The sequence below is a fragment of the Emys orbicularis genome, chromosome 2, assembly GCF_028017835.1.
Source record: "Emys orbicularis isolate rEmyOrb1 chromosome 2, rEmyOrb1.hap1, whole genome shotgun sequence".
Lineage (NCBI taxonomy): Eukaryota > Metazoa > Chordata > Testudines > Emydidae > Emys > Emys orbicularis.
In genome coordinates this window covers 232,868,000-232,891,734 of record NC_088684.1, presented here as the reverse complement: position 1 = coordinate 232,891,734, position 23,735 = coordinate 232,868,000, and the positions used below count along the sequence as shown (strand labels likewise).

Here is a 23,735-nt window from a genome sequence, read left to right as displayed (position 1 = left end):
AACACATCGAAACACATTGTAACATACAATTTATGAATAAACTTTAGCCAAACCTTCATGAAGGATTTATACAGAGTTCTTAACAATACACCATGCTACAAAGTTACCAGTTTAATTACAGACTTCCCAGTTTATGACGTGATCTTACAAATGATTTCAAGACAATATAAATGACAAAAATTTCGTTTAAATATACAGTATTTTCTATTGTAGGAAAATTCACGGTATTACATATTAACACATTCTGAAATCAGGACAAAAAGATTTTTGAGAGGCGCTAACCTGGTCGTCTTAATTCACTTTTTAAAGAACATTTTCCGCTATATTAGGTAGGATGAGCTTAGAAAACAAAACGGCCTATAACAATGTACTTCAAAAGGTAGAAGCCAACAGAAGATATTAAAGCGCTTTGTACAATATTAGTATGTGTTTTCTTCTTCACTCGGAATAGTAAAGGATTGAGAAGAAAGATATATTGCAGCATATGGTTTTCATTTATAATTGCATTGGAATAAATATATTATTTTTTCAATTTAAATATATTCAGCATTTTCGGTACCAAATTATATACCAAAGCTATTGATGCCTGCTTTTCAAAGGACTACACTTAAGTTTCTAAAAGCATTCTGCAATTCACATTAGTATGTTATCTTCTTTTGATTAATAAAATACAGTATAGTTTAGAAGATAGGTAGGCGGAGCGAGAAATAGGTAGTCTGGAAAATAGGTAGTACAAATAATTGTTGTAGGATGTAGTGGTTTCTGTTTCATTATTTTTACAGGATTTTTTTCACTTGCTGTTTAATGTTGCCTGTTTGTTGTGATCCTTTGAAATAAAAGGAAACAGGAAGTGCAGAACTATTTATTCTAAATTAGGTAGTTTTTTTATGTGACCCTAATGCACTTACCCTTTAACAACTGATTGGGACTAATTGAGTCAGGTAGTTATGCTGGAAGTTAACGTTTTTCTGCATGTGCAAGTAGCAGTTCTCTCACGCAAATGTAACCATGCAAAATACACCAAGATTTGGGCAAACGAAAATAAAATGATTAGGATAATCTTATGAGAGATTCCAAATAAGTTGGACAGGAAATGTGGGAGGTTTGGGGAGGTGGGGACTGGAAGACAAATCAGGGGACCTTTTAATGTTTGAAAATGCTCGGTTTCAAGATGTTCATTAAAGGGAACAGAATTTTTAAAATAAAACAGTAAGTCTTTTTTTAAAGAGAGCTTTTACAACTGTCACGTGCATACATAATACTAGAGATTGCTTCATCAAATGGGAGCTTTACTCGTCTTCTTCCTCCTCTTCTTCCACTTTCTCCACAGACGCTGTTGCTGACGTGTTCTCGTTGGTCGCTGGAGTGCTGGAGCTCTCTTCTTTATGCTCTTTCTTCCATTTCATCCTCCTGTTTTGGAACCAGATTTTGATCTGCCTTTCAGTTAGGCACAGAGCATGGGCGATCTCTATTCTCCGCCTGCGAGTCAGATAGCGGTTAAAGTGGAATTCTTTCTCCAGCTCCAGGGTCTGGTAGCGGGTGTACGTCTGCCGACCTCGCTTCCTATCTGGACCTGAAAGCAGGCAAACAGGCACAGAAGTTAGCCAGAAACCTGAAGATAATCAGTTCGATGGAAAGTTGGTATTTACAAACAGCCATCCAAGCAACTGGAGTAAATCCTCTTCCTTTATTCCCCCGCCCCTAACAAAGGCATTTCTCTCAGACAGCATGCCCAACTCAACCATGGCAAATTAAGTTCTCTGAAATATACCAAAGTGGAGAGAAAACATTAAAGACAAAAACATTTTACTTCCTAAAGGATGAACTTTACAACCGGCTCTGTTTCTCCAGCGTCCTCCAGACTTTTGTGTTTCACAAAGGAAAAGAAAGGCAGGGTCTGAAACTTCAATTTATTTATTTATTTGTCCCAGGGTCTTTTTTTATCAGATTATAGACACATACTAGCATTAGACTCAAGAACTGAGCTCACATTTTCCAGATCTCTTTCCTTTTTACGCACGTATACAGACCCTGATCCCCAGAAAAGGCAGATGACACATTTCACACTAACAGTGAGCTAGAGCACCCCTGCCCCTCTGAAATAGTCTCTCCTCCCTTCTTTAGAGCCCCTCTTTTTCTCTTTCCTCTGCGTTTTCCGCCACATATGATTTTTGTACATTTTGTTGGGGTGGGGGTGGGGAACACTTACCCGTGTGGGCTCCCAGAGTACATAGCCAGCTCTCCATATTTCTACATCAACCCGCACAAATAAACGTAATACTAAAATTCCATAGCAAATTGACTTAAATAAATTTACGAGGATAGAACCCATTAATTGAGCAATAAAAAGTTTTATGATACTCATTTACATACAATGCCACGGGCTTTCTACGCAATGGCGCCTCTGCTATAATTAAAACCATAAAGGCTGTGCTGACAGTAATTTCGGCTACACATTTGCCTGGCTGCCATAGCTTTGCCCTCTCCATTCCCCATACCTGAAGACCTCATCCAGGGGTATATCCGGAAATTAGCCTCAGCCTGGCTGTGCAGGTTGCTTTCCTCCGCTTTCTCACAGCTGGATTTGGTTAGATCATTGCAGAGGACGGGAATGTTCTGATCAAAAGAGGAACAATGCAGGTTGTAGGCATCTGAGCCCAGGCTGTATCCGGAAGAGAACGGGTTTTGATATATGGTACTGTTCACATTGTACAAGCCAGGCATGGAGGAGGTGAAAGCACTAGCCCCTGGTCCATAGCCGCTTCTAGAGTTGGTTGCAAAGGAGCAAGAAGTAGGCTCTGCATTTTGGAAAAGAGAAGCCCCCGTCGTATATTTGCTAAAAAGAGCGTTCACATAATACGAAGAACTCATAATTTTGACTTGTGATTTGTTGTCCGGTAGGCTTCAGTGTCGGTTTTACGAGGTAGCGTGATATATGATAACATTACACCCCCAGATTTACACCAAACCCCATTTTCTTTTGGACTGAGCTGCCTCCAGCACGTGACCAGTCATATGACCCCATCCTCCAATCTCCTCCTGCATCACAGGTGGTATGGATCAGGGTGTCTCACAATATCCTATAATGGAAGGGGAAGAGGATCAAATATATGTCTAACAAATTAAAGACAAGGGGGCTTTTGGTTAAGGGTGCCACATGGTAGATGATATTTTGTAAGATCCCTATAAAGTATAGTAAGTAAAATAAACAGAGATTTATTTGGTTGTATTATGAAACTTAAACCGCACGTTGTGCGACGCAGATCTCTCTATTCTAGAGCTGTATTGGTTTAGAAAAACAAGGTATGGCTGCACACATATTGCTCCCTGCCTCTGTTTACTCCTCATTTTCTGTCTTTTTTTTCTTCTCCTTTCTGTTTTTTTTTATTCAAGTGGAGATCGCATAGCATTGAACTATATTATAATATGTGTAGGAGGGTTTTCTATTTAATAAAAGCTACAGTGCTCAGCTGATCAATAGTTAGTGTTTGGGGGGAAAGCACATCTTGCACATTAAAAAGCCTCCGCAGTAAACTGAAACCATGTGTCTCTCTCACACACACATACACACAAGTTTAAATAATTCTGTTACTCACGCATGCATTATTTTTCTGCAGTAGTGAAATAAGTATATATTGCATTCCCTAATTTGCTAACAGATGTATTACAATATTGCTATATTACATTCTGCTAATCGCTTTCGGCTAGATGGATCAGGATGGGGTTGCTCCAGAAATCCGCTTTTAACTCTTTTGCAAACCAGTATGTCTCAAAGGACGAAGCTAACCGTTCTGAAAGAATATTAATACTCCTTGGCTCTTATAATAATGACTCGCATACATTACCGAACCTTGCGTGTGAAACTTAGTCCATCTCTTCCGATTTCAAAGGTGAATTAATATATCGATCACGTTTTTTATTTATAATACTCCGTTGCTAAATCTGTATTGTTACGACTGTATTCCTGACGGATTCATTACGTCTAATAGCAGAATAATTCCGCTTTCCCCCGTTCCCTTGAAGCAAAAAGAGGATACCTCTCATCTGAACACCTTTTAAAAACCGATAAGTCCTGGAGTCACACATGTAGGGCTTCAGATCTTAACTAATTGTTTGATGCATTCTTTGCCTTTCAATGTACATACCTTACTATCCGAAGACGGAGACAGCAACATTACATTTAGATCACGGGTAACGTTCCTCATTTTCTAAACACTCCGCTTTCCAACAATAAGAATGACTTTCCATTGAGGATGCTGCACCGTACCCTTCCTGTAAACGGATCATAAAATGGGTTTCCTTCTCTCAGACAGGGAGTCCTGGTAAAGACAGCTTTTACTGCCCTGCTATATTGCACATCATAAACTGGAAGAAGCACAATGGAATTGCCCCGGAAATTCTCCTTTAAATTATAGAGTTTAATGCCCTGTGTACAAAGAACTTCTCACCAGTTAAAATTGTTCTTGGAGATATTTCGCACGGACCCTAGAGTTCACGTTTTGAAAACCTAAGGGGAAAAAAAACGCTTGAGGACTGTTTATATGCGAATATTGCAACAATCCCATGTAGGGTACGGAGAAAAACAAGTGAAATTGACTAAAGCGAAGTCATCTAGATATTTGTGGTTAAGAGTATGCAAACGTTGTGACTACATCTAGATATTTGTCAACAGCTAAACATGTACAAACCAGGTTATTATTCGCAATCTAAAGCCAGCATCTGAATAAACAGCTTCCTCTTTATTTTGTTTCAGAAATATTACTCAGCATTACAGTTAATTACAAAAAACGAAGAATCACAATCCCAACTGACTTTCTGGAAAGAAATAAAGGCCCAAGAAGTTAAACGAATGCGAAGCAACCAAGAAGACTACTAAGAAGATCAAAGAGGCTGAATTAGACGGCATTAGACCAATAAATTGCTCCTCTGGTGACAACATACCAAGATGCAAGAAGAAAGAAACAGCAAACATAACCAATGTCTAGACTTGGGTATTGATAATGCAAGACAGGAGTTTATAGAGGAGCCTTAAAAAGAACATTTAAGTGTGTCTCGCTTCTTAAAACATATTTAAAAGTAATCAGGATATTAAACATGGATACCGCCACCTTTGATTGTTTTCCTTTCATCTTTCCAATGTCACCTCTTGTAAACAATATTAATATTTCACACCAAGTTCGCACTGAATAAGACACATCAGGAGTCCCAGGAAAGTGTTTTCCCCGCACCTATTCGACAAAAGCCTCCTTAAAATACTACCTCTGGAATAGACTCTAAAACATGTCAATCTGCTGCATTCTATACTGCACGGGATAGTGCTTTAGCATATTTCTGAAATTGCAACTTTTACATTTTAGTGAATTATTACATTCAAGAAAAAAAATAGTGGACAAGTAAATCGCAAGCTTTCAGCTATCACAATAGCCTCCTATGTTTTAAAAAAAAACTTAGAATTTATTTCTTTTTTACTAATAAAGACCCGGACTATGTCTCATTGCATTCTGAGCTTTTCCCAGAATGGAAAAGGTAGTGATAAAATGGTGCGCAGAAGTTATACGCAACCTGGGAACACTGCCTGATTATCGGTTGTGTGTTAAGCAATATTTTGATGTAACTGTGACCCTGGACACTACTCTGTGGTTTCAAAATATGTTACCACTATAATTTATCCAATATGATAATGGGACATACCGTGCCAAATTATTACTTACTTTGAAATACATAAGCACGTGTTCATTTCAGTATAATTTTACTGCTCAAGAAAAATAATTAATCAAATAATTATTTTAAAATACGAATATATGTAGACATTCGATATGAATAGGCTTATTAGAAACCTGAGAAAGCGATGGTTCTATTTCAATTATATTTTACCCTAAAAATACTAACATACTTAAAGTGATGTGGAAAAAATAACATAATCCCCACATCCCTTGCTCATTCTGAGAATTGGTTTCAAGAAATTGCCTTTAATTTAAAGAAATATTAATCAAATATATCAAAATAGTTAAGTAAGATGACTCCTAAGGCGCGGTTCGTTTTCTTTGTTTTCTTTAACTTGAAAGATATAACACTAATATCTTCGACCATGTTTAGAGGGTTCCTGTCTTTATTTCTCTTTCGGTTAGTTTTTCTCTCGTTTTCACGACTGATTTGACAAAAGATAACATAATTCCACTAAACTGCGCCATGAAAGCAGTTAGCGAGGAACAACGCAGTCAACAAAACCAAAACGGATAAATACTAAAATTAACGAGGGAAATAAAAATAAGAGGCACGAGAATTTAAGAATGAATGTGTAGAGACATCTCATCGGACGGTTAGCATCTGTATGATATAATTAAACGGGTCCCACAGAGCTGAAATTGCTAGGAACCCAAGCAATGTTTTAACTGTATCAAAGACAGCTGTTGAAGAATTTCAGTTGCCAGTAAATAATTTTCAAATTAAAGTTTGCAACCTTGCCGTTTCTTCAGTGAACAAGGTTAGGTCGTATGTTCAGTAAGAAGAGTTCCATTTGGGAATTAAGTAACAGAGGGGTAGCCGTGTTAGTCTTAAAGGTGCCACAGGACCCTCTGTTGCTTTTTACAGATTCAGACTAACAGAAGTATTAGAGCATAAGCTTTCGTGGGTGAATGCCCACTTCATCAGACGCAATTTGGGAATTTGGGAGTTAGTTTGACTCTTTGTTCGTTCCCCATACAAAGCCCACGTCTTGTGAAATCGCGTTATGGACTTGATTATGAAAAACACCACCGCCGTCCACAGAACGCTACATGACATTCGAATCATTATGTTAATACTTTTTCAATCCCCGCTTCTCCGAAATATTAAAGCGCTCATGAGCCCTGAATGAAATCAGAATAGTTTGCTTGTACATTAATGGGTTAATGATAAAATGGCTAATATTTTTGAAAAAAGGAAAGGTGAAAAGGGAATTGAATAGTGTATAAAGGCGTCAGCGGTTTTTGTTAACTAATTAGAAATGCTTTAATGCTTTGATAATTAAAAATAAATAAATCGTCTGATAAAATCGGAGACTGGAACTTTACCTTTTCAATTACTGCACAGCAAGTCTAATACTAACTATATTATTTTTCAATGAAGCATCATTCATAATAAGCCCAGAGTAAGAACTGTTGGCCTTGGTTAACATCAGATCAGTTGTTTCAAATCCAGTTATTCTCCTATAAAGTCGACATTTTAGGAGCTTTCAAGTGCTCTCGCAGTATGCTTCATGGCGGGTTTGTGAATGTTTTCATGGAATAATACTGCCATCTGCTGTTCTATTTGGGACATTGCAAATAATAAATGATGCAAGAACGTTTCAGTTTGCTAACAGTTTACGTCTCCGACAGCGAATACTTCAATAATCTGCTCGGCAAAAGAGTAGCAATTATACAAAATGTTCCGGTCACAAATACATTAAAGATAAACGTTCGCCTTCGAGCTTAGATTTCAGAAGAGGAAGGCTAATAAAAGGTAGTTATTTCCGCACCCCCGCTTTATCTAAAACAGCCAGACAAAACAAATGAAAAGGCTTTGGTAGAAAATCTTAATTGTGGCTGGACAGTTGTAAACTCATTAAGAGCCGAATTCCAGACAGTTTGCAGACCCGTCATTTATTACACACCCTTAATGCTGATTCTTTGAAGTTTCCTCTGTCTGCAACAACAGAGGGCGTCCCGAACATCCCAAAACACTGGAACAGGGATCAATTAGGGTCTTTTTTTGTGTGTGAGTGTGCAACAAAACTATTTCCCGTTTACTAATTATAACCCATCAAAACTTACCAGAGATTTCTTTAAAAGAAGAAGAAGAAGAAGAAGAAGAAGTGAGGCTGAAAGATTTTCCTTCCGCACTTTTGCACCTCTGTAAGCTTCTTGCGAGCGCCCTAAATTTTGTGTTTAACCCTGCAGCGTTTTACACCCCATAAACGGTTACAGCAGTCATTTTCTTTTATTGCATTGTATAGCTCTGAATTTTCCTAGCAACATCTTCTGCCAAGAATTGTGACTATAAATGTTCTGGCTACTTTTGTCTTAAAAATAATACACTCACAAAGCATTTGTTCTACATATTTACAAATATGGTTTGCTTGGTCTTGAGCAGACGTGCATTCTGGATCGTATTTTGGAAGATTCCTTCTTTGGGCGGTAAGATGTCGGCCTAAAGCAGGGATAACTTTAGCTGGCTCACGATCTTTGCTATTTGGTTTTGTTGCTCAGCTGGAAAAAAAAATAACTTTCACCCGAAATAAAGTTTCTTTAATAAACCTTCTTTCATGTATTTGGCTTCCTTGCACTAGCTTGTTGCGAGGCACATTTTCTCAGTTGGACTAAAACAGCGACCAAAGTAGACTTCATAAATAATAATATCATTTCTTGTCTGTAAACCTTTACCCTTAGAGATAGTAAAACGCAATGTGCTTATTTTACGTGTCATAAGCCACTTCAGAGGAAAAATTGCAGATGCAAATAAAGGAGAAGAAAAATAACTGCTTGCAAAACTTTTTTAAATGACATATTTTGCACATTACATTATATATGGAAGGGGATAAAATTAATATATTGGCAAAGCGAGGGTTTCTCAAACCTTTTGCAGCCAGTTTAGCTATGCCCATTTTATAATGGGGTAATTTACAGTGCCAACTAAAATTAAGATGTCTAATCTATTTACATTGTTGTCCCTCTAAAAAGTTTTGACTATTTCCGTCTTCTTCTTTTAAAAAAACTTTATTCAAATACGTTAACTCCAAAGCATGCACTCCATAGTATTTAAAGGGTTTCCTGACTATGTTTCTAAGCACTGGATTACATAATTGTATCCGGGTGTTTTTATGCACTCTGTAGGTTAAACAAAGAAAATTAGTACATATTATTATACAGGTTTTGCACTCATATATCTGTGCATTTAACCTGGATCAAATAAATTTCTATTCCTACCACAATTGTTCTAACCATGCAGTTTCTACTGGTTTTTATGTTGGGTTATACAGATGAGCGCCTTCTTAATAATGTTAAAACATCACAAAACATAAAAGAATCAATATATTTTATTTAGCAAAAAGTTAAATATCATTTCAACACAACAATTTGGTCAGTAGGCCATGAGGTAACTATTGCAAAATATACAGTGTATGTTCTGCATAAACATAACTTCCCAGATTTTTATATTCGATACAAATCTACAATAACCAAATGTAGCTTTTTATAGTGTATAATTTATTATCAATAAAATTAAACTTCATTACAATAAGCTTCAAATTATTTGATTAAAATTAAAACGTAAACCATAGGTAGTTACCCTTTTCACATATATGTATAGCTCCGAAATCTGATAACTGCTTACTGGTGCAAAAACAATATTTAAGCTAGTCTGATTATTTACTTTTTCCTTAATATATAGATTATATATACAGCTGACAATGACAGTACTATATATATCAACTTTTCATACTAAAATGACCTGCTTGGTAATAGTTTGAGAACCATAATTCTTAGATACCCCGGCGATTTTTGTATTATTGTTTTTGTTTGTTTAAATTGGTATATATATATAGATATCTCTATATATAGGTTGGGGATAGATATTACAATCAAAGGTTTACTGTCTAGTTATACAGAAAAGACTTATTACACTACAGAGCTATACTCTATGCAACTTTTATAATAAACAACCTGAGTTCAAATTGAATTCTAGCTTTCACAATCACATCTGGTACAGCACCCAAGCACATAAGTTGAGTCACAAACATAATTACCACAATAAAACACAGTGTTCAAGTATTACAGCAGACCTCTCTCTGCCGCGCAAAGGGCAAATTAAATTAACTACGTAGTCTAAACTCTACAGTCCGTAAATAGTTGTGCATTACGAAAAGGTAGTTTTTTTTGTTTTGTTTTGTTTCTTTGTAAGTGAAGAACAGGTAGAATTATACAAGCCCATAAACAGCCTTCCGTGCTAATGCCCCCCTTTTCTTTCCTATTATAAAATTAAAAGTATTACGGTACCGCCGCAGTAGCACTGGCAAACCGATATTTCAATGCTACTGTTACAAGGTACATTAACGATTAGAATTTGCCATGACAAAAAAACGAGGCCTGGGCACAGTCGCATTGTGTGGTGGGGTTGGAGCGGGGGGAGGGAGGATTTTCTTTAAAAAAAAAAGTAACCTGTGTTTCCTCATTATTCATCCTTTGCTCGGTCTTTGTTGATTTTCTTCATTTTCATCCTCCTGTTTTGAAACCAGATTTTCACTTGTCTCTCAGTTAAATTAAGGAGTCTCGCCACTTCGTATCTACGGTCCCTAGTGAGATACATATTGAACAAAAACTCCTTTTCCAGTTCCAGCGTTTGGTGCTTGGTGTACGGACAGCGCTTTTTCCGAGTGGATCTTGCGTGCAGCCAATTTGCAGCTGGATTATCTACAATAAAAGAGCAGGAGAAGTTCAGGGGAGGGAGGAAGCCACGTCGCACCACAGTTTGGTGCCCTGACTTTAAAAGCGTAGGTAGCCTGATATTAGGGTTTACGACATTCCTTTCATTTCAGCAGACATACAGGATGGTTAGGCACAATGGAATCAAAATACAGACACATGGAGAGGTCACATAGAATCGCACGCGGTAAAAGCCCAGCCCCCGCCTACTCTAGCCTTGATATTGTTTATAGAATGTGATTTTAAAATAGACTGTCCCTCCTCCTCACCGCCCGGGGAGGACTAGTGGGCTTAGAATGTCACCGGGAAAACGTTTCAGTTTTTAATTCTGACCTTCTCCCGTGTTCCCACTGTAAGGTTTCAAGGAGATAGCGAGTCACTATACAGCTGGCTCAATTAAGCCTCCGTTGCTTATTCGCCTTATTTGCATACGCATTATTTTGTGCATTAACATTGAGCCTATTGTTCCGTTAGATTTACAGCAAGAAAATGAAGTAAATGAAGAGGTTTCTGTTTTCATCCTTACAGTAACTACCCTGGGCTGTTTCTTGCAAGATACTCGTGACAAAAGAAGCCAAGGCTTCCTAAGGATTTCCCAAAAGTACGTACACGGGGGAACCACGCCTGGCCGAGTTGTGCCTGGACGTTCAGGCATTCTAATTCACGTTTTAAGAGTTTAGACATGCACAGTTCCCTTTAAGATCGAACTACACCCGAGCAACGGCAACTGCTAGTCATTTAGTTAGCCCAAGATGCTAACCTCCCTGCAGCCTGCTCAGAGACCTGAAGTCCATTACCCTTGCAGTTGCACTTACTTGGATCAATCTGTGGTTTTTCTCCGTTTGTCTCATTTTCTCCATTGTTTTCAGAGAACGCACCTTCGCTGGGTTGCTTATCCCTATCAGCTGGAGGAGAACCACAAGCATAATCAGACAGAGACAACGTGTGCGTGTCAAACGTGGTACAGTCACCCCTTCTGGCCGAGAGCGGTTCAGGTTTAATGCCGTAATGCCTGCTGGAAGGTAACCCAGGGAAAGACAATGAGCCCGGCATAGGCTCGAGCCACGAACGCATGTACCTGCCGTCAGGCGCTGCCATTGGTGCCTGATGATGCACATATGGATGGTACACAGTGGGCACATTATTAGCGCTCGGAGGGTGAACGGGGTTCCAGGAAGTGCTAAAGACTGAAGTTTTCGACTGAAAACTGCATGGGGTGAATTCAGGGTGCTCGCTCAGGGCTGGCTGTCTCGTTGGCGGTGCCAGTGGAGCAGAGGCATATCTGGACTGCACCAGGTCTTCACTCTCGTGAATTATGAAAGAGTCCACATAATAATTGCTGAGCGTCCCTGAAGTCGACATTGCCATTCAACAAACACAGAGCAGGACCTGCTGAAATTATGAAACTGCAGATTTCATGTAACAACTTGGTCCTTGCAAGAAGTACAGTCACCTAATAAGTTGAAGGCTGCCTGTCAGCCCATTGGTTGCCGGAGTCACATGGCAGGGTAGCAGAACAATAAAGTATAAATCACTCCGCAGGCTATTAATGGGTCAGTGTTTTCCAGTCATAATTTTTATAGCAAAGCCATATGTTTTTATGCAAAGGGATATTTGAGTTATACTATAAAGTTTGTTTTAATTGTGGCCAACTGAGATTAAAAGATCAGATTTTGTATTATTACCCTTTTTAAGCGGACTATTTTATATCATAATTAATCATCCCATCAGTGGTTCGTGTTCCCAGCAAAAACCTTGTGATCGGAGACCTTCGCATAAAATTATACAGTAATTGAAGTAATAAAAAAGCAAAATAGCAGTTGCGGTATACTGTATTTAAATATATATTTATTATATTTCATAAGGAGTTATTGTTTCGGGAGCCACAGGCATGTTATTAAGTCAGTAACTATGAGCATATTCATTTGCATCGCTGTGTTTCACAGCAGTAAAAATTTACGAGAGCTTGGAAAGGTTAAATTATACTATTGTGTTTAGTTTGGGAACTAACTGTAAATAATACCGTTCCGTTTAGTTCCGAGCTAACTGGAGCTGGCAATGAAAAGTCAAATTCATCACAGTCTCTTACCGAAACTAATCTACAGAGTAGCTCCTTACCACACAGACCAGAGGAGGAATATAGAAATATTTTAAATCGATATTTAAATTTGTATTTGTATAGACACCACTAACTAGTCTTGGATCTTGGACTTTTCTGAACAACTGTTTTTTCACATTTAAAGACAACAAACTCCAGTTCGAAATCCCGAATGCACCAGATTTAAAACCACAATAAGAATCTCCAAAAAAATCATTTAGCCAGATACACAAGAATTAATCGATGCATTTGAATTATACTATAAACACTGTGTTCCTGGTAAATTTACCGGATTTCGAAACTATCTTTTAATAGAAGGTGTGAAAGGAAATTTGAACGAATATGCACTTCTGGAACATTGCCAATTACATTATATTAAAACACCTCAGACACACACACACACACACAATTATCACAGGAAAAGTATAATTAAAGCGAGTGAAGTAAAATCGACTTTAATAGAACAAATACAGTGGTTGATTTCTCCACCAAATTGTTTGAATGTATTTCAGCTGTTTGAATTTATTTCCACTTTTACGTCTGTTTGCACAGAAGAGCTTTTTAGACCTGCCTTCCTGAAATGTAGCTAATATTATATCTAGAACGGAGCTAAACCAGAACAAGAGAGGAAGAGAGGGGAAAGAGGAGGAGGGGGAGGAGTGTTTATCAAGACGATTAATTCTTAAATATGCACCAAAGCAGCAGGGGGGAAAACATTCTCTTCCTCATCGCCGAAAGGCACCCTTCTTCTCAGTTGTACTGTAAAAAGGGCACTTGCATTATGTTGTATCACATTCTGATTAATCAAATTTATGTGCAAATCTAGGTATTTGCTGGCACGTTCTTTGACTTCTGTGCACAGACTACAGCATCAAAACTAAGCGGAGGGTTACAGTCCTATAAAAAAAAAAGTGATACGGCTCCCAGATCAAGTCCAGTGTTATGAATTAAACTAATGGCTGAAACATTTGAAAGTATGACAATTGATTTAATTATCTTCTTCTGTTTATGTGTGTGCTGCTTATTTCCTGTTGTTGCAAGGAAAAAGAGACCAATGGGAGGGGGGAAACATCTCTGTCAACTGCATTTGAAAAATATTATTCAGCATAGAGCCCAGCAAACGGCAGAGCAACTGCGTAATAATTAAATTCATGTGTGAATATTCTGCATGCAAAAATATGTTTCTCATTAGTTTTACATCACTATTTGGTCTCTCGCGCGCGCTCTGTTTTTGTTTCTTTTCAACTTTTCCCAACAACTACACCAGGAAGCTTACAGAGATGTAATTTTTAACAACAGTTTCTATCCTGATTTGAAATCACAAGAGCTATATGAAACTATTATTTAATACATTAGTCAGAAAACCTAAAAAAAAAACCAAAAACCCCTAGAGATTGCCCAAGCGAATGGCAATCCGTTCTTTTACAACATTTTTAATGCAAATAAAGTTATATGTACTCATTATAGCTTTTTTTTTCATGCATGTACTGACATACCGCAATAGAAAAAGAAGTCTATGTCTATTACTGAAAGACGGAACTCCACGTCATATGTATTTATTATTGAATCAACTGGGGTGAACTGTGATTGCAGAACTTCCTTTTTCCAGTAAGAAAAATAATCTTAACTCCAGGAGTCCTGGATGTTTGTGTTAGAATTTGGGTACTGAAGCTGCAGCGTGTTTCATTTTTGATTGCTCACACTTATATACATAGACAGAATGTAAAATAATATGGCAGATTCTTAAACACCCTATGTATTCCGAAAATTGCTCGCTGCAGGATTAAAGGAGCATTAGGAGACTGAAAGACACTTAGAGTTAAAATAATAATACATAATAAATAACGCTATTTTCAGGCAGGTTTCTGACTAACACACTCAATATGTTCTCCTTTCTTTTTTTCCCTTTTATGGCGAGTTTTTTTAATCAATTTTAAGTTCTGATAATCAGGGTATTGAAATTATTAATTTGATATAGTTTGCATCACAAATAATTTTAAACTATAAGAAACATAATCACGTAGACAGTTAGTCACCACCAGGAAAAATTAATATAAAATTGGTCTGTGTATATGGTATTTCGGGGTATTTAGAAGAGAAACAGTTTATCTGTAGTAATTTTAAAAATGGTTCTGTCCTCCATACCTGTATAATCAGAACTCTAAAGCTGCAATTTAGATACGATTTTTAAACCCAATGTAACAGAAAGGATATTGCTATTTTTAACTGAAGGGAAATAGTAAATGCAATTTATCTATTAATGCACTATAGAGCTTGCATATAGGCTTTGGCATTTGGATAAATAGTCTGTAGGAATTTTCAGTCTTGATTGACTGGGAATTGCTGGATCGCCTCTTAAAGAAAACTAACCAGTTGAAAACTAACCAGTTCCAGAAATTTTAAAATGGAAATTTGTATAGAACTTGAGATAAGTGCTCATGAAATTAGAATTATACACTGAAAATTTTAAATAAAGCAGAGGCAAGCCTATGTACACACACTATAACTTAGATAGATAGATAGATAGATAGATAGATAGATAGATAGATAGATAGATAGATAGATAGATAGATAGATACAAACACATAAGTATACATCGTCATACATACAGTGTGTATACAGACATATACACTCAGAGTCATATGTCTGCAATTTAAAGGTTTGACTCTTTCTTTGTAAATGCATCCCTTCCTATGAGAATTTAATTATAATACATCTACATAATCCGTGAAAATCCCGTTTCCAAACTATTTTTATTCACTGTAGCCTATATGAGCCCTGAAAAGTTTAAAAACGAATGATCAAAAAGGATATTCAATTTTCAAATACTTCCCAAGTCCTTGCAGCCAGAAGAAATCTCGATCATGTACGTTAAGGATAAATGTTGTGCCTGTGATCTAAACAAGGGCTGCAGCTCCTATTTCTGTTTGGTCTATGTACACAATAGCCGGCAGCCCTAGATCCCCTGCACAAGGCCCAGTGAGGTCGCTGTTGCTCATTCAGCCTCAATGGAATGTCGGCGCCTGGACACACTGTAATAATGATCGTAACCGAGGCCTTGTGAGCTATAGGGAAATGGGTTTTGGCCAATTTTAAATCACTTCTGGTTACCCCTTCACCTCCGGTAAAGTCCTTTTGTGTAATATATGATTAATCCCTGGACATATGTAGAAGCAGACTTAGATTTTAGATACACTCAAGGCTGAGATGGACACGAAATAACACAACAGTGTGCAGGCAAAAAAAAAAGGTGACACAATGACATAAAATATCTTAACAAAAAAATGAGACTCCGTCTCTGGTCTGGTTGCAGTCGCTACCTTTGCTTACTTATATTGACGCTACATTGCAAGGACTCAGGATGACAGAGTGTATGAATATTGGCACGCAATTGAATTGTAACGCATTTAAAAAATCCAGCCCAAAAAAAAAAAAAAAAAAACAGAACAATTGCTGAGCAGAATGTAAAGCGCACCTGACCTTGAATGGAGACGACAAGATATATTTAAAAATTCCATAAGCAAGCAGGCTTACTCAAGAACTAGCTAACCTTGAAGAGTTCCCCAAGATTTCCCCCTTGGCTGCAATGTTTACTGGGAAGTGAATGAACCTTCGTTGCTGATAGGAAACAATGGCATTGGGACTTGACGCCTACAGATAGCTTCAGCTGTAAGATTTCTTCGGTAGTAAACCAGCTCGCACTATCATACCTGGTGATGATTTCAACTGAAGTAATTAAGGCAGTTTCGTGCTGCAGAGAGAAAGGTGGAGCCCCAACAACATGAAACTACCTAAACCACAGAACAGTTCTCAGCGCTCTAATTATTACGCTCCCCATAGCCGTGTTCCTTACGCAAGGATCCCGCTAGAAAAATAAAAGAATGTGACCAAAACATTCCACCTCCCCTCGCTCCCCCACAGCCTACACCGGTCACCGACTCCAATCTGGCTAGGATTTTTTAAAATGTGTGTGTTGGGGGGGGGGGGGAATATTCTCTTGTGAGGTTTTTCTTCTAATTCTCCATGCACATGAAAAAGTGAAGAAAAGCCGTGCGCCGTAATGGTACATCATAAAAAGCTAAAGACTCGCCATAAGCCCGGGTTAAGTCTATCTCCGCCGCCCCTCCCCCCGAAAGAAAGAATTAGCTGTAGCCGTTATTCAGGCCCTATATTTTGTTTCCCCCTAGTGCAAAACTCTTTAATACTTAAACATGCAGCAAGGAAAGAAAAAGCATATTAAATAAGCCTGACAACATGCAGACAGGTAGAAAGGCAGAGGATACAGATGTGTAAAAGTGGCTAGGACCTGTTTGATAAGAAGAACAAGACCTTAATACCCTCATTTACATGTGCTCACCTTTATGATTTTCTTCTGAGCCATCTGCTAAAGCTAGATTTTTCACCGTCCTTTGGAGTCAAAAACATCAGCATATTTCAAGGTGTTTTATTTTAAAAAAAAATCAATACGCTACACACAAGAAATAGTAATTTGCTTCCTCTGTCTATGCAGCTCCTCACTCAACTGAAACCACTCGTCCAAGACAGCAACAATCCAGATATACTAGCAAGTCATAAAACTGAACAAAAGCCGACAAACCTTACTGCACCATTGCTATATGGCCCAGACAAATTACGACCGTCTAGGTAATATTTAAATAGATTCCTAAAGTAATTGCAGGGTGTTTAGGCAACTATTCCTGTTGTAAAAGTTCTTGAAGACATAAAGTAGAACCTGAGGATAAACAGTCACAAAAAGAGGTAAAATTAAAAGGATTCATTCCACGTCTTTTATTCTTCTATGAGAACATAAACATCGTCTTTTCACGCACAGCAGCATTACAATATTAATTTATTCCGATTTAAGGTAAGTACTAGATAGAGCTAGAACTAACATTTATAATAATGATAGAATGCATTTGCTTAAACCAGTATCGTCATTTTTATAATAATAGACTTTTATACATATCTGTATTTATATTTTCCCCTTCTTTATTTCTTTTTGCACCTACACGTTTGACCTTTTTAATGCATGTAACTTCACAGTATAAAGGATAGACGGACACATTCTCCCTCGCTGTTTGGCTCAGCAAGTCCTTCTGATGTTCAATGAACTTAGCTAGCAAAAGGGACTATTTTTTTCTCAAGACAGGGGGGGATTGTTGTGTGCTTGTCATGCGTTACCAGCGGTAACGTCATGTATAGACAAAAATCCACTAATTCCACATATTTAAGCAAAACTACATTATGGTCAATATCTACAACCAGACAGAGTGGGTGAAATTCAGAGGGAAGTGTAATAATTTAGTCCATAAGCAACACGAGATCTTTTATATCCTTAAAGAGAAAAGGTCTCATTTTCCTGGCCAATTTGAAAGCTTCAGATATTGGTTGTTATGTTAAAGGAAAAGGAAAAGAAAACAGAGGCTAACACCAGTTCCCCTGAAGCCCTTCTTTTAAAGCATGCCTGCATTTAATTATTGGAACTCCTGCCATTTGGAGGGGGAAAAGTTGAGCTCCCATTACATAGAACTATGGCAAGGCTTCAATTATTCATTATTAAGCTACACACGGTCCACATATACCTTTTATCGTTTAAAAGTGTAACGCGCCTTTAACCGGGTTTGCTTACTTTTTCAAGAGGAAAAAAATATATTTGCAGCTCTTGAAATCATACGTCTCTGTTTCAAGGTTAAAGAAGCAAATAACATCAAGGGAATTGTAATGGAACAAGGGCGGCACACACGGAATTTTATGCATCATTATGGCTTTCCCCCCCAGAAATAGCTATAAAGAAGTTATGGACATACTGAGAATGTATAAAATCCTTAATCCATACAGGTGCAGATTACTAAAGCCTAGGAAAATGATACTGGCTCTTTAAACCATAAAAAATGTGCTTATAGGTTTATCAAGAAAAATTAAAGTTGGCTGTGAGCTCCCGAATTCTATTCTCTCTGTTCATTTTCTTCAGTTTCATTCTGCGGTTCTGAAACCAGATTTTAACTTGTCTGTCTGTTAGGTGGACTGTGCGGCTGATCTCTAGGCGACGCTCACGAGTCAGGTACATATTGAATAGAAACTCCTTTTCCAGCTCGAGAGTTTGGTGCTTGGTATAGGGGCATCGTTTCTTTCTGCCACTTTTTGCGGTTAGCCAGTTTGCTGCATTTTCTCCTTTTGAATTGCCTAGTTTTAAGAAAGTAAAAAAGGGACATTACCAGATGACAGAGGCAAAGGGGTTCCTCAAGTTGCGACCCCTGGTCACAGTTCTAGATTAGGGAGTCCTTGCGGGCACCTCAGCCTCTTGTTTAGAGTAGCCGGCGTTTCCTTTAAAAATCTAGCCCCCAAAAGCCCGGGGAGATCATTAAAACTGAATGTCTGTGTTTCCATTTTCCTAATGAAAAGAATGGTTGGCTCCTACAGTGATAGAGATACGTCAGTGGTCAGTTAATTTAATTGAAGTGCTTTTTAAATGGCTCCCCCGCCCAACCCTGGTGTTGCAGTTCAGTTTATTCTTTTCAAAACTGCGTCAGGAAAAACTGCGGATTTAAACTTTATAAGCGAGTTTTGCAGATGGAAGACAAGATGAGCTATTTCTCCTTATTTCCCGCTTAACTAGGAAGCTTCTACCCAGTTTTAAAAACAAACTAAGGTCCCTTTGTAGGTGTTTGTTGCTATTATTTAGATATTGGTCTGTTAGTGGAGTGGGTGATGGTTTTGGTTTTCCTTTTTTGTTTAATAGAGCAACTGTATTATATCTAAAAAAAATCAATTGTAAAATGATCAGCAATTTAAAAGTCTGACAATATCGCCCACTAGGGTTTTATTTTTGCCTATGGGATCACAATAATAAATAATAACAGCCCTGTTATCTACTGAAGACACTGAAGGATATTCGTGGAGCATTCATCAGTCTAATTTGATAGCAGTTCATAGAAAGAACATTTCACCGCGCCAGTTATTTTGAAAAGCATTCTGGATCGTAAAATATAACTTACCCCGTTAATGGGTTTATTTATTGGCACTGCCTATTGCTTATTTTGGATGCTTTACAAACATCTATGTTATCTCTTAGGCACCCTCACATCAACTGGGAAGATGGATCTCTGTTTTTCTATATGTTTAAACCGCATGCAGGTTAAGGTTTGCCCAGAGCGGAGGCTTTAACATTTAAACTATAGGATGGACATTATTTTTTACTACATCCCCACGCCCAAATATTAAAAAGTTCAGAAGGTCAGTCTGAGCGGCGCTTCTTGCCAGCTCTCCAGGCTGCTCGAATCCTCCTTTCCATTTGTGATGTAACTATCATCCTCACACGGCTTTTATTTGCTTACCTATGGGTTCTTTCTCAGGAGAGTGTTTGCTGCTTTCTGACGGAGCTGGGGAGAGTTCTTCTGCGGCCGAAGACGAAGCCTGGGCGTCTTCCTCCCTCTGGGAGACGCAAGCCAAGGTGTTGGGGGAAACCTCCTCGGTCTCTGTCCTCCCCGCTTCTGTTGGGACTGAAGGCAAAGATGGAGCCGCATCAAAACGAACTTGGGGCTGCGGTGTGAACTGGGAAGCAACAACCTGCCCAGCATTGTAGCTCTTGGAAGTGCCATAAGCTTGAGACAAGCGGAAGTAGCCTGGGACAGGAACCCCACTAGCGTTGTTCATGGGACAGACCTCAGCGTTTAGCCTTGGAAAAGTAGATAGATCTGTGGCAGCTGCACCTTTAGGACATTTGTCTGAATCATAGAGGCAGTAAGAGTTCTCCTCTTTAATGTTTTGAGCAAAAGAGCAGGAGGTAGCCTGCTGGGTTTCAGGCTCTTCCAGGCGACAGGATCTTGGGGGCTCTAGCCAGACCTCCATCCCTGACATGTAGGGATGAGAAGTGGGGACCATGCTTTGAGCAGCACCTTCATTGCGTTTGCTCAAAACTGGGAAAAGTCCGCAGCTTTGCAACCCATAGGACAAATCGGACGCCTGTGGCAAAAAGACACTACTGTTGGGATAGTAGCCGCCGCCTCCTCCTCCTCCGCCTCCTCCTCCTCCTTCCCCTCTGCCTGAGCTGATCAAGGAGTCTACCAAAAAAGAGTTTGCAGCCGGGCTCTCTGAGCATGACATTGTTGTGGAATAATTTGGCGAAGGGAGCCGATAGCCCTTTCTGGCTGACATTTCTTGTGCAAAACATGCTGAATATGATTAGAGATACCCCCGCACCACGGCAAATGCTTACAGCCAATGGAAACCCAAGCCCTACCAGCAACCCCTCCCAGTTTGGTTTCGTATGCAGAGAGCTGGTCTCAGGTCGACCTCTGTATTTAGAATATATATGTATATTAATGTGTAATATCTATTTCCATATAGACGCACACCTAAATCTACCCATATCGATAGCTATAGGTAGATATAGGGTATACGTGTATGCGGAGATACAGATGCACACTGAAAAGTATAAAACAATTTCCTACCTTATTTTAGTGTTAGCATACGTTATACTCTTCTATTATCACATTCACTGCTATAAAGTAGCAGAGCAGTCTGATGTTTATTATTACCTAGGATGAAGCGGGATATAAATAAACCTTTTATTATCACTTCTTTTCCTACAGTTGTGCTTTCCGGAAGTAAGGCGTGCTCGCCTCGTTGCACAGCATGTGTTTGTGATGATATTAATAAAGCCAGGAATCCTCTGTTTTTACGGCTGGGGTCTGTGACATTTTATTTGATTGCCTACTTTTAAAAAATTGTTATTATTTATCACGCACCATTTGACGCTATAAAGGATTCTGGCTTCTGTAGCCTTAAATTATTAAGAAATTAGCTATTCCTAGACTAACACCACCACCAAATGTGAATTACTGTAAACTAGTCTGAAATGTACTAGAGATTAATAGTTGTTGGCTAGAGTACTGAAGAATCAATTAATAACTAATTCCATTGTGGCAGAATATTGTGATTGCATCTTCTAATACCATGGTTCACCTTGGATTTGTCCCTAAATCTGGTTAACATTTCCAATGAAAAGATAGAAGTCACAGAAAGAATCCAAATCTAAACAGTGAAAATGGATTCCCACATGATACCACCCTCCCTATGTGTTTATATATCGGTACTTATGTTTTACATTTTCTCATTTGAATCATTCACTGTGAATCTGTTAAAATGTACCGTCCATTTCCTCAGTAAAATACTAAAACAACTAATCCTGGGATATTAGACAATGCTGTACAGTCAATATGTAATTGTAGCGGAGCTCCTAGGCAGAGCGCAGACAGACAGGCATGCAGACGGAGCGTTGGATAGACTTTGTAATGAAATAGCTGGATGATGGTTCACTTATATCATCTCTCATTTATGCTATTTTAAAATCATACAACTGACTTGGAGAAATCATGGTCTTTTGTGCAAGGTCTATGGCTGCGTGGGATTTTTAAATATTTTTAAAGCATTCGGTGACACATTCCCGCTTAGCATATGGGTCTTCTGTTTAAAACACAAAGCTGATCCTCAGATCCTAGAAGCAAAGGATCGGTTGTCTTTGGCTTCCCGATGAGTACAAATAACCGTTTGAAAAATAAATATTGCTCATTAAATCTTAATGCTCGCCTCATTCTGGCACCCAGCTCTGCCATAAAGCCAGCCGTAACCAATAAGAATGCCAAGGAAACAGTTAAAGTGGTCATTTGGCTTCGTTTCTGACCACGCTTGACTGTGTCAGTCAGAACAGGCAGGCGTTCAGCCATACACTCCTGCAGCGCATACCCTTGGCGTTCAAAGCATCGAGGAGAATATTACAAGAATAACAGTGTCAACTGTACTCTGTACATTTCCCCTCGATCTATTGATCTGTCGAGCCTCACGTGGTTTAATATTTTAGTGTTTGCCTACAACGAGGAAATTCCTTTCCACATTTTGACATTCCCCTAGACAAGTTATTTTGAAACGTACAGAAAACAGCGGGACACAAATGTTAGTTTCCATGGGCAAATTAAGCTGAAGGGGCCCTCCCAAGGTTCTTTCCCTGTCAGCTGGAAATGCTGTGAGCTGGTAGAGGTTGTTACAACTTTGCAGTGCCCATAAAATCTTTATGGAAATGCTGCTTATTTTTCAAATGTTATCTAATGAGCATTATACCATTGCTTACATACGACTGCCAAGTAGGACGTAATGGTCGAGTGCAGTGATCTGGGGAAATCAAACAGCCTATCGGAACCCCTCTACTTTTTTCTTTTCCTGCTGTAATATTGTGTGTATTTCCCAAACTCGACTTACCCCACAATGTGTTAATGTGTGATAGACAAACCCTTATCAGATTCCTGTGAGGGCCATATCACTGCTAACAAAATTAATACCATATAAGGAACCAGTTTATTGGCTAGTATACAAGAAGGTTATTATCAATAGGCTTAGCGTTATAAATACAGATCTAAATAAAATGAAATGTGACCCTTAGTTCCACGTTCCAAGTACATTTCTCTACCCAAATCAGGTATAAAATTTACACCGGGGAAGTCTGCTCTTGCGGCGTGTTTATTCTATATTTGCCAAATTATATAGAAATGCATTGCAAATCTAGAAATTATACTAATAGAAGAGTAACGCTTGAAATCCTTCAAAAACTGTTTTTTAAAATAACCAGCTAGTTTTTAAAATTAAAATTAGTTTTGTATTAAAGTGAAAAAGGATCATAGAAAAAGTATGTAAAATCCTTGTCAGCCTAAATAAAACGATTGCAAATTTTATAAAAATAATTGGATTTGCCTTTTTAAAAAATGCTAAGGCAAAGAAATCAGGGAGATGAAATACAGGACACAGACTAATCAAAGAAAGAAAACAGGTTTTAACTCAATACTTTCTTTTATCCTTTGTAGCAAAAGATCTGCCACAGAGGGATTGATTTTTAGCATTAGTAATGCTGATTACTTTAACCCAAAGGATAGGTATTCACCTATAACTTGCAACAGGAAACAGAAATCTATGCCCTTTATTGTTTTGTTTATAGTAATGAACAGTGTTGCTTTGATGGTCAAAGCACTTAGTCTAGATCATGAACTCAACTCGGCTGTGTATTATCTGTGCTTTCTTTAATCGCTAACAAGGCCAAGGCAAATAGTAACTAACATCATCAAACCCAGTGAAGTAAAACTAATAATGTTCACTTGATTCTTAACTATAAAAGATAATGGCCAATTTTGGATAAACTAAACTAATTTGGC

The 23,735-nt window shown here is 38.3% G+C and overlaps 3 protein-coding genes across 3 annotated transcripts; all 3 read right to left on the bottom strand.

The window, feature by feature from the left end:
• Nucleotides 1-701: 701 nt before the first annotated feature.
• On the bottom strand, nucleotides 702-2,871 carry HOXA7 (homeobox A7). Its single transcript, XM_065397703.1, has 2 exons — nucleotides 2,499-2,871; nucleotides 702-1,573 (listed from the first exon to the last, which is right to left on the bottom strand). The coding sequence occupies exons 1-2, from the start codon at nucleotides 2,869-2,871 to the stop codon at nucleotides 1,290-1,292; spliced, it is 657 nt and encodes a 218-aa protein (XP_065253775.1). The 3' UTR covers nucleotides 702-1,289.
• A 7,317-nt stretch (nucleotides 2,872-10,188) lies between these two features.
• Nucleotides 10,189-11,807, bottom strand: HOXA9 (homeobox A9). The gene is made up of 2 exons (XM_065398145.1): nucleotides 11,255-11,807; nucleotides 10,189-10,427 (listed from the first exon to the last, which is right to left on the bottom strand). The coding sequence occupies exons 1-2, from the start codon at nucleotides 11,805-11,807 to the stop codon at nucleotides 10,189-10,191; spliced, it is 792 nt and encodes a 263-aa protein (XP_065254217.1).
• Nucleotides 11,808-18,445: 6,638 nt separating this feature from the next.
• Nucleotides 18,446-20,691, bottom strand: HOXA10 (homeobox A10). Its single transcript, XM_065398702.1, has 2 exons — nucleotides 19,872-20,691; nucleotides 18,446-18,720 (listed from the first exon to the last, which is right to left on the bottom strand). Exons 1-2 carry the CDS (start codon nucleotides 20,689-20,691, stop codon nucleotides 18,446-18,448), a joined length of 1,095 nt encoding a protein of 364 aa, XP_065254774.1.
• Nucleotides 20,692-23,735: the final 3,044 nt, after the last annotated feature.

Bases quoted from the DNA above. Each gene is read 5' to 3' on its own strand.
- HOXA7 (XM_065397703.1), bottom strand. From the start codon at position 2,871: ATGAGTTCTTCGTATTATGTGAACGCTCTTTTTAGCAAATATACGACG. The intron at 1,574-2,498 runs GTATGGGGAATG...GCCTGCTTTCAG, and splicing joins CCCCTGGATGAGGTCTTCAG to GTCCAGATAGGAAGCGAGGT.
- HOXA9 (XM_065398145.1), bottom strand. From the start codon at position 11,807: ATGGCAATGTCGACTTCAGGGACGCTCAGCAATTATTATGTGGACTCT. The intron at 10,428-11,254 runs GTAAGTGCAACT...CTTTTATTGTAG, and splicing joins AAAACCACAGATTGATCCAA to ATAATCCAGCTGCAAATTGG.
- HOXA10 (XM_065398702.1), bottom strand. From the start codon at position 20,691: ATGTCAGCCAGAAAGGGCTATCGGCTCCCTTCGCCAAATTATTCCACA. The intron at 18,721-19,871 runs GTAAGCAAATAA...TCTTAAAACTAG, and splicing joins TCCTGAGAAAGAACCCATAG to GCAATTCAAAAGGAGAAAAT.